The sequence below is a fragment of the Salvelinus sp. IW2-2015 genome, unplaced genomic scaffold (genome assembly GCF_002910315.2).
Source record: "Salvelinus sp. IW2-2015 unplaced genomic scaffold, ASM291031v2 Un_scaffold2151, whole genome shotgun sequence".
Taxonomy (NCBI): Eukaryota; Metazoa; Chordata; class Actinopteri; order Salmoniformes; family Salmonidae; genus Salvelinus; species Salvelinus sp. IW2-2015.
The window spans coordinates 18,019-29,190 of NW_019943483.1; the positions used below are offsets into that span (position 1 = coordinate 18,019).

At 45.6% G+C, this 11,172-nt stretch overlaps 1 protein-coding gene across 1 annotated transcript in view; it reads left to right on the plus strand.

The window, feature by feature from the left end:
* Nucleotides 1–5,367: 5,367 nt before the first annotated feature.
* Nucleotides 5,368–11,172, plus strand: part of LOC112073112 (rab11 family-interacting protein 4A-like) — a gene marked incomplete at its 3' end in the record, with an annotated part of 12,796 nt that continues 6,991 nt past the window's right edge. Inside the window, 3 exon segments of the mRNA XM_070440040.1 lie at nt 5,368–5,540; nt 5,806–5,812; nt 6,538–6,723. Coding sequence (XP_070296141.1) covers nt 5,392–5,540; nt 5,806–5,812; nt 6,538–6,723 — 342 coding nt within the window.

Sequence of the window (11,172 nt, forward strand, 5' to 3'; positions counted from 1 at the left end):
AGTGAGATGAAGAAGATGCTACTTATCTTCCTTATTTTTTCTGTCTACTTCTACAGTCAGTGGTGACCTCTCTTACTCATCCGGAGGTATACCTAAAGACTCCAATAAGGATACCCAATATACGTTCGGGAGGTGCGTACTGTACCGGCGCCTGTGGGCTGGATAGACTACACTTATGCAATGCTTCACCCATGTGCGTATCATAGAGTACACCTTATTGCTTTTGGCTCAAATATAAATGTTCTTTCCTCGATAGTCAGAAGGTTTAATTTTGGAATCACCCTATCTGTTCCCGGACACGCTGGCTCTTCTAAACATCTAATATGATTTTTCGGCTATGCAAGAGTCGCACACTCATGAGTATCAGTTCTAATCTGCGTGAATTTGAGTTAATGTAACCTTTGACCATGGATTAAAAAGTAAGGCTATTCTCATCTAAGCGAGTGCCAGGACAATGCGGATGGATTGAGTGAGTTTGTGAGTGTTCAACCCAGTGTCAATTTGATGGAAATTTTGAAAATCTTGGCTCTCTCTAATTTTCTCTTCTCTCTTTCTTCTCTCGGAGGCCTGGGGCCCTAGACCATGCGCGGGACTGCCGCCCGTGGTGACTCCTTGCTTCCCAGTCCGCCTGCCTTGCTGCTATTCCAGTTTCAGCTGTTCTGCCTGCGGTTATGAAACACGCTACCATGTCCCAGACCTGTTGTTTTTCAACTCCTCTGACTCGATCGCTATCGAAAAGCCCAAACTGAACCATTTTCCATCATTATTATCGATAGCTCAATGACTTGATTCATAGTGATCTGACAAGAGTATTTAGAACTCTGATTGGGCCATATTTCTGATGCAATTTCTTCAAGACCCGAGACACAAGCTCATTAAGATGCCTCAGGTCCTCTCAACGCCGTCATCAGCTCTTTGGTGCTCTCATGTAGTTATTGTCTTCCAGGTTAGTTAGGCCTGTCCTAAGGGCGCATCTCTTTGCATGGAACCAGACTGTGGGGGTTCATAACATCATGAGCAAAAAATCAACTATTCTAGTATTGGGTTTATAGGAGTTGGCTGTCATGCTTTACATGCACTATCAGTAATGATATTAGATTATAGCTATTAGCTTTGAAGTTGTACCGTAGTAGGCGGTTAAATCCTCGTATAATAAATAAATTGATTGTATTCTTACCAGCAAAATATGTATAGAGGGCATACAGAAATGGGCTGCCCTATAAACCATGGTTAATAGAGGGGAAACTTAACAGTACGGCTCACCGGTTAACTACTAGAGGGCCACATTAGAGCTCATGTGAGAGACACGTGGTTCGAAGAAGGGGTAACCAGCGGCCTGCTATACAGCCTGGAGTAATTTTTATCGGAGAGGGGATTTACTCAGGATCAAATCGTCGAGCTCTAGATTCATCTCGTAATTGTTTGTTAGTTTTAGAAGTGAATAAGAGCGTTCAAGACAACTATGTATTATAGAGAGGGAAATTATTCAAAGAAGGCCATAAAGTCCGTAGAGTTTATATAGAGGGGTAATTATACTTACGAGGTAGGCTCAAATGAAGCGGCTAGGCGTTCTTATCATTATACAGGGGTTACAACTCAGAAATGGTGCTTATCTCAAGACCGGGTGTTACTATAGTGAGGAAAAACAGAGAGTGGCTCCTGGTAACCTAGGTTTGTAGCTAGATGTGAGAATAAAAAACGTAATTGCATACAAATAAAACACTGGGGTATGATATCTTATGGAGGCGAAACGGCAGTGAACCAACCTCATGCCTCCATACCTCTAGCGGTGTATAATAGTGGTGACATCATGAACCTGGTGCGCCTACATAGCCACCTCGCGATCAAGAGCGACAGCATAGGAGACTGCCAAGAAAGGCACTCTCCCCCCGAACGCTGTTAAGAAGGAGGAACAGAAGGCTACTGTTAGCCTTGATATACGCATATTGCGAGCAGGAAACATGAGATGTGCTTTTCTGTTAGGGCCAGAAGTATAGTATAGAGATGCAAAACGATGAAAAGATTACGCTAATCTCGCTGTCTAGATACTAATGAGAGGAACAGAAGAGTTCCTTTCAAGACTTTTCTTTTGTTTGTATAGAGAAGTGTTAACAAGTAGACGACGCTCCAACTATGAGTTGATACGAAGGTAACTCCAGTATGGAATGGCTCGATCCTATAGTTGACTACAAGAAGGGATTACAGCAGGCTCAATAGAGCCTGTGCCTGATGGTCGTACGAACAAAGATAGTCTACGACCTATGAATCGTGTCAATAATGATAAAAGACCGTAGAACCGAGACATTCTGATACTTTATAGATAATTAATTAAATACCGGTAGGACGTAGTAGATCGAATGTATCAGACACATCTTAACTATGAAATACCTAGAGTGTTGAAACATGTAGCGAACTTCTAAATACTCTAGTGGTTTATTATATTACGAGCGAGGGATAATCAGAAGTCTGTCTAAAACACTGTTTATCAGAGTGTAGTTATCACAATCACTGCATATGCTAATGACCCCGCTTGGGTGCTCCATTAGCGCGCTGTAAAGCCAAGGTCACGTTGCATACTCCCCTTCGGCACAAAAATACAAGCGTGCTCCAACAGAAGGTGCGTGCTGTTAACCCTGTTGTATCAACAGACGATGCGACGTCTAGAGGACAAGAGCGCTCTTCTCAAACCTACTCTGTAATTAGTAGGCGTAACATGTCGGAGAAGTGTCGTGCGTGACCATGGCAGAGGTTTACGAAAGTTCGGAAAGAATGGTGCATCCTTGTTGAAACACCATTGATAGACTCAATAATGAAGAGGGGAGAACACTTGAAGGCCTTTACCTGGACTACCTCTGCGTATATAAGCAGGGCTCACATGAAAACAAGCAAGCGGCTTCCCGAGAGTCTCTAACCTGGTATAGAGGGAACGTAATAAGCCTCACTGACCATAGAGTACACAAGTCAGAAACATCTGAACCACGTAGTCTACCGTTACCTTAGCAGTTAAATACGGAGGCTTTTGAAACGTGTACTATTTAGGGATGCTGCAGTGTTTGTAGGCCAGGGCCAAGTCCTTGGAGAACAGTCTAAGTCTGCTCCAGGCCTGAACTCATTGTTGAATGTACTGTACGGTACGTGCCAGGGCAGAAGCTGGATTGGTTTACGCAGTGCTTTCCAAACAGGGAACAAAATATCTTGTTGGTGGGTGGCAGCTCAGCTCATTTCTCCTGATTGGAGCTTGTGACTGGCTAGGCCTTTAATATTGTTTTTGGTTTAATTTAGGACCCACCAGGAAAGTCTGAGGGGTTATAGAGGCTACAGAATTTTTGGGAACCAGCATACTTACTAAGTCAATTTTCAACTGAAAAATGCAAGGTGAGGTGGCATCCTAATGATCCCATAGACTGCAGGACCAAACATGATGAATCATCTGAATAACAGAGTAAGGATAGTTACCTGAATGTTTTGCACCCTCCCTGATAAGCCTTATCTTCAAGGAAAAAATGGTACATTCCTCAAGGCCCAGTTACAATGAGAAAAGTAAAGGAAGCAGGCAAAGAGAGTGAAGATGGACTTTCTACATTCTAGCATAGGAGAGGCCTACAAGTTAGCTTGCAAAATAAAGTCTCATAAAATTAATAACCATGTCTGCTCATATTTACAACCTTGTTACCTCAGTATCCGTAGCAGAGATAATTGGCTACTTGACATCCATTTAGTGTCGCCTATGCGTCTTTTTAATACGTTGCATGTTAAGGATATGTCAAATAGTCAGGTATTAATTTAAACACTGTGGACTCACATTAATGGAACAAAATAAAGAGGCTCTACAGAGTGTGGGTGCAGAATTTCTAAGAAACAGTCAAAGCGCCAAAGTTCAACCACTATATGAATACTAAAAGCCTATAGTGTAAGTTACCCTAAGTTGATCATGGCATGATGTACAAACATCATAAGCGGCGCATGAAAATCTGATGTGAGTAGTGAGGTGGGCAACAACGAACACAGCTACTGCTCTATCCTTATGAGTTTATAGAAATGAGCAGTAAGACAGTTTCATCATCCTGTTCATTCCATAAGAAAGTGGACCAAGTAGGCTTCCCACACTGTGAATTAGTGATAAAGCAGGGCGTGAGAGCGAAGAAAGGCTCCCAAGATGATGCTCAATTAGACCAGCGTGTTCAAGAAGGCGAGTAACTCAGAAAAGGCTCAATAAACCATGGCATAGTGTGAGGGTAGAGCACATAGAAGCGGTCCATCTTAACAATCCTCTCCTCGTGAGTCTGAGGGGAACGGAGGAATGGACTTCTCATGAACGTCCTCTTCCTGGGGTTATGAGAGTGGCGGGAAAGAGCCATGCGAGAGGACTCCTTATCCCTGCGCTAGTTACATACGTTCAGGTATAGCTGAGCCCCTACTTTAATACACCTAGGTACAGTGTGAGAGCGAGAGGTGAAAACAGAGGTTCCTCCCATCCTTGCGCTATATCACGCACTCACAACGCAAAGCAACCATGGCACAATATGGGTGCCCCTCTTCACGCGTTTTTCCCTATTCCGCTTTTACACCTAAACCCTTGTCTGTACTATTAAATGGTGGAAACAAGAAGCCCGTGCATAACCTTAGAGAATATATGAGAGGGGTACTAAGACACCTAGAACGATGGTGCTTAAGATCACTCGGGTACTAATTATGGAGCAGAGAACACATCGTACAGGCTACAACAGGCATTGCTAATGTCAACGGAATCTGTAGCTCATGTTGACAAAGTAGGCTACATTCACCATTACCTCCATTATCTGAATTGGTTATATAAGAGGCGTGAAACACAGTAGATGGCTCACAACCTGTGTTATAGAGGTGGGGAACCAAGAAGCCATCCCTCACATGGTTATTTTTAGTGCAGAAAGTGATAACAGAAATATCTAACCTGTTTCATAGTGAAGTGGAGCAGAAAGACGTCCTAAGCCTGAGTTCCTATATCTCACGCATATGGCGAAGAACATAGAGCCAGGCGCTATACCGCGTCGGTCTTTCACTGCGATGGAAAATCTGCAGATCAGTGTACTACATAACGCGGTGCGTTAACTAAGAGAGGGATAGAAGATGGCTCACTAGAGAGTCTCTCCCAGGGTCTCTTTGTACTAGACGGAATACAGAAGCGACGTTCTTAAACGCTTGCCTTATAGTATGGTCAACTAGAAGCCTCACATAGTGAACAGCTCTTGTGTCTGTATAGAAGAGTGAAGTATTCAATAGTGGGCCTTGCTTAACACCCTTCTATATTAAATTAATCACGATATGCAGAACATAGAATGGGCTTGCTTTAATCTTTGATTAGATCGTAGAGTTGGATGAACGGGCGAGGCCCGACTGGGCCCTCCCATCATCATGTGTACCCGTCCATACCCAGACTGCAGTGTGGAGCAGGGGGAGTGTTGTGACATGGACAGCACCAATGAGAGCGGGGTGGGCTCTGACACCTCTGACGGGGGGCGGAGCAACGAGAAGGAGGAGGGGCTAGGCGGACTGTTCAACAAGTAAGTGTGACKTTATGATGTCACAGATTATACCGGTTAYTGATTTTCAATCAGCTTTTTGMCACCATCTATCTGACCATGCCTGTAGTAGCCCCAACCTGCCATAAGCACTTCTTGTCGACTAGTTGGACTGCTATTGGCTAGGTGGAATGGGCCCTCCGATAGGCTAGGTGGAATTGGCTAGGTATAATTGGCTAGGTATGGATAGGCTAGGTGGAATATTTCTGTACTCCAGACAGTGTTTTCAGATGTTCTGAGTTTCTAGGGAAGAGGTATTCAAATATTATCCAACAAGTTCCAGAGTACTGCTGGTTTTCTGTTCTACCTGATAGTTAATATCACCCACCTGGTGTCCCAGGTCTAAATCAGTCCCTGATAGTTAATATCACCCACCTGGTGTCCCAGGTCTAAATCAGTCCTGATATTAAATCATACCACTGGTGGTCCGCAGGTCTAATCAGTCCCCTGATAGTTTAATATCACCCACACTGGTGTCCCAGGTCTAAATCAGTCCCTGATAGTTAATATCACCCTGGTGTCCCGGTCTAAATCAGTCCCTGATAGTTAATATCACCCAAGCCGACCCTTTACCCCAGGTCCTAAATCAGTCCTGATTACAGGGGGGTAATGAATAAAAACAGTAGAAATGTCTTCAGGTTACAGATGAGAATTTGAGGGGCAGAGATGGGAGTGGCTTGAGGGGCCGGAGATGGGGAGTTACAGGTTTGAGGGCCCAGGAGATGGGAGTACGGTTGAGGGGCCAGGAGATGGGGAGTACGGTTGGAAGGGCCCAGGAGATGGGGAGTACGGTTGAGGGCCAGGAGATGGGGAGTACGGTTGAGGGCCCAGGAGATGGGGAGTACGGTTGAGGGCCCAGGAGATGGGGAGTACGGTTGAGGGCCCAGGAGATGGGGAGTACGGGACCGGTTTGGGACAGGGGCCCATACTGATCATACGTTTTTGAATCATGGTTCTTTTGTGTTCTGATGGCTGGTAGGTTTCTGGCCGAGCTGAGTTGGGCTCGGCTTCTGCCCGTTCTTCTCGGGGAGGAGCAGTTTGGGACACGGAGCAGGGGAAGGACGTGGTGAATTACACTCTCCAGCAGCCCCTTGCCTCGACGATGACGGCGCTACCAACGGTCTTACTCAGGACCTCCGGCTCCTCTCTGCCTCGGCAGGATCAGGTGGCACATAGAGGAAACTTCACGACGAGCGAACAGTACACTTCAATCAATGACAGTTGGCCCCCAATGACTGAACACACTGCACACTGCACATAAACCTTTTACAATGCGGTACACCAACAACACACCTTTCACCTTTTCCAGCCATTTCTGTGTAACAGGAAGGAACCTATTGCTCGCTGCTTACTTGACAGTATACAAAAGACGGTGTCTAATTCTAAGTCTCTCTCTGTCTCTCTTTCCAATTCCCCCTTGTCTCTCTCTTCCTCATCGCTCTCTGGTCTCTCCGTCCTGTCTTTCTCTCTCTCTCTCTCTCGTCGTCTCTCTCTCTTCTATCTGCGTTCTCTCCTCTCTTCTCGTTCCTCTCTCTCTCTCGCTCTTGTTCCCTCCCCTCTCCCTCTCTGTCTCTGTTAAAGTGCTGGTCAGACCCCTCTGAAGAATGTGTTCCACCTGTAACAACAGTGGATGGTTGGAGTGTATAATTGTTTTTCTCAAGTGCGTATAAGAAGGTTAAGTGCTCAACGACCTGGAGGCCAGGCTCAAAAACCTCAGAGCCAACAGGTAAACACACGACGCCGACGGGCCTCACACACACGGGCCAAACAACACGGGCACACAACCGGGCACACCGGGCACCATATACATACGGTTCAATAGTCTTGGGGTCATTTAGAAATGGTTCCTTGGGGTTTTTTGAAAGGAAAGCGAACATTTGGTCCACTTAAAATAACATCAAATTGATCAGAAATACAGTTGGAGATCATTGTTTAAGATTTGTAAATAGTTTTTGTTAATGTAATATTATCATAGGGGTGACAGAGGCCCATTATCAGCCAACCATCACTTCCTGTGTTTTTCAAGTGAAGTTGTTGGTTGTCGCTATCACAATTTTATCATTGTTAAAAGGCTAATTGATCATTAGAAAAACCTTTTTTGCAATCATGTTTAGCAGAAGGCGGATAACTGTTTGTGCTGATTTAAAGGAAGAATAAAACTGGGGCCGTTCCTTTAGACTAAAGTTTGAGTATTGGAGCAGTCGCATTTGTTTTTTGGTTGTCGAATTACAGGCTCAAAACGTCCAAAACAAAGACTTTTCTGGAAACTCCGGTCAGTCTATTTCTTGTTCTTGAGAAAGTGAAGGCGTAATTCTATGAGAGAATTGCAAAGAAACTGAAGAATAGGTCAACGTACAACGCTGTGTACAACTACTCCTTCACAGAACAGTGAAACCGTGCCTTACCGAATAGAAAGTAGGAGTGGGAGGGCCACGGTGCACATACTGAAGTAAGGAGACAAATACCATTAGAGTGGTCTAGTATTTGAGAAACACGACGCGCTCACAGGAGGTACTCCAACTGGCAGCTTTCATTAAATATAACCGCAAAACCAGTCTCAACGTCAACAGTGAGAGGCGAACCTTCCCCGGGATGCCTGGCCTTTAGTAGAGTTGCCAAAGAAGAAAGCCAATATCTCAGACTGGCCAATTAAAAAGAAAAGATTAAGATGGGGCAGAAGAACACAGAACAGCTACAGAGGAAGATTGGAAATGAACGTGTGGTTATGGAGAAGACGATCTAAGTTTGCGAGGTGTTCGATCAACAAAGAAACAACTATTCGTTGAAAATGGCAGAAAAAAATGAAAGGAATGCTGGAGAGATGCCTTGACAAACCATTCTGTGAAGCAATCGGTGGAGGGCAATTGTGATGGTTGGGGTGTTTTGTGGTGTGTGTAAAGTGGGAGATTTGTACAGGTAAAAGGGATCTTAAAGAAGGAAGGTATAACTGCATTTTTGCAACGCCATGCCATACCTGTGGACGGTGTTTTAATTGGAGCCAATTTTCCTCGACAACAGGACATGACCCAAAGCACAGCTCCAAAGCTACGCAATAACTATTTAGGGAAGAAGCAGTCGCTGGTGTTTTCTGTCTATAATGGAGCGGCCAGCACAGTCCACGGATCTCACCCTATTGAGCTGTTGTGGAGCAAGCTTTGACCGTGTGGCTACGTAAGCAGTGGCCCATCAAGCCAATCCAATTTGTGGGGGGGTGCTTCAGGAGCATGGGGTGAAATCTCGTTAGTTACCTCAACCAATTGACACCTAGAGTGGCCAAAGGTCTGCAAGCTGTAACTGCTGCACATGGAGGATTCTTTGATGAAACAAAGTTTGTAACGAACACAAATTATTATTTCAATTCTAAATAAGTTATTTATAACCTGTCACGTTTGACTAATATTTCCTATTCGTTTTGCAACTCATTATTTTCATGTATGTTTTTCATGGAAACAAGGACATTTAGAAGTCACCAAACATATGAAGGTAGTGTGCTTTCTGCTTCATACCACCCTCTCTCTCTGCCTCGAAATACATGAAACTTGCTGCTCTTTAGTGAATCTCACCTCGTAGTACTAGCCTATTCATAAGTCATTTCATGAGGGGATGCTACCAACACCACCCAACACACACACCACACACACACACACCACAATCACACAGTCTCTTTGTAGTGGATACCTAAGTACATGCTATCGTACACGATAAGCTTCAACTGCGTGGTGGTTGTATCGATAAAGAGATCCTTCTCCTATTCTCTCTCTCTCTTCTCTCTTCTCTCTCTCTCTCTCTCTTCTCCTCTTTCTCTCGTCTTCTCTCTCTCTCTCTCTCTCTCTCTCTTCTCTCTCTCTCTCCGTCTCTCTCTCTCTCTTTCTTCTCTCCTCCTTCTCTCTCTCTCTCTCTCTCCCTTCCTCCTTTTCTAGGAATAGATTTGTTAAGGGCAGAGTTGTTACAATAGCAACTGCATCCAGTTAGACACAGGCTGGGGTTAAAATTGGGGCAGAAGGGGAAGGGGGGGTGTGTCTATGGAAGGGGGTAGGATTGTCATGCGTGCATTCTGGAGAGGGGATGGAGGGTTTTTTCAGGTACAGACTTGGTTTCCCTAAGTGCCGGTGGTCTGTTACTTGCAGATTATGGCTCAGGTGTTATTGGCCCTGAGGAAATGGACACAAGAAATGGACATTAGAAATGGAACATAGAAGGTGGACATAGAAAAGACCATAGAAGTTGGCCATAGAGTGGGCCAATTAGAAATAAGCATTATAGAATAGGATGCATTGTATATCACCATGGTTAGTGTTGGTAGTTCAGATGGCACCATTATAACTCCTTTTTAAACGGATGGTTGGTGGGTGATGGCACCCAGGCTTCAATACCTGTCTTACCCCTTGCCCACACAAACAATCTGCCCACCCGACCCCGTCACGCAGCCGGCTTCTGGGAGCTGTCTTAACCCTGCTCCGACACCCTGAGAGACTCCCGTTCACCAGCAGGCTTCTAAACCGCTGTCTTAACCCTGCTCCACCCCTGACACGTTCACCCACCAGGCTTTCTGGAACCTGTCTTAACCTGCTCCACCCCTGACACCGTTCAAGCAGCAGGCTTTTCTGGGCCCTGTCTTAACCCCTGCTCCAACCCTGACCCCGTTCACCAGCCAGGCTTCTAAACCTGTCTTCCCTTGCTCCACCCTGACCCCGTTCACCAGCCAGGCTTCTCACTGTCTTACATCTGCTCCACCCTGGACCCGTTCACCCACCGCCAGGCTTCTGGACCTGTTAACCCTGGTCCCGCCTGACCCCGTTCAATCAGCAGACCAGTAACAGGCTTCTAAAACTGTCTTAACCTGCTCCACACTGACGCCTAGTTGCACGACTGCAACCAGCCGGCTTCTAAACCTGTTCTTAACCTGCTCCACCTGACCCGTTCACAGCAGGCTTCAAAACCTGTCTTAACCTGCCTCACTGACCAGTTCACCACCAGCCAGGCTTCTTAAAAACCTGTTTAACCCCTGCTCCCACCGTGACCCGTCCCAGCCAGGCTTTCTAAACCTTCTTAATCCCTGCTCCACCCTGACCGCGTTCACCATCCAGCAGGGCTTCTAAACCTGTCCTTAACCCCTGCTCCACCCATGACCATGGCAGGATGCTGTAATGGGACCAAAGTCTACTTTCAACATTCCCTTATATTATATTGTTTGTTCCCATAGCAACTGTCCGTCATGCCTTCTTGAATCACTGGTTCAATTCAACTGCAACTATTCCTGTATAGGTGCAACTAATTTAGCAGGGCCATAAGGGCTTCGGCTTCTATATAGAGAGAGCGAGGCACTACTTTAGACCAGGCCCATAGGCTCTGTTCCCTGTAATTAGTGCACTATTTAGACCAGGGCCATAGGGCTCGGGTTCCCCCTATATAGAGCATAACTTTAGAGACCAGCCAAATAGGGCTCTGTTCGTTCCCGGTATAGTGCACTACTTAGAACCAGGCCCATAGTGGCTCTGTTAGGGAATAGGTCCATTTGGTACCACGTCACGAGTTTGGTTGTGAGCCAGGTAGAGGTCAGGCTAGATGGGATGTCTCTTCTCTGTTCTGTGTGTTTGAAGTTTCTATGGTTACA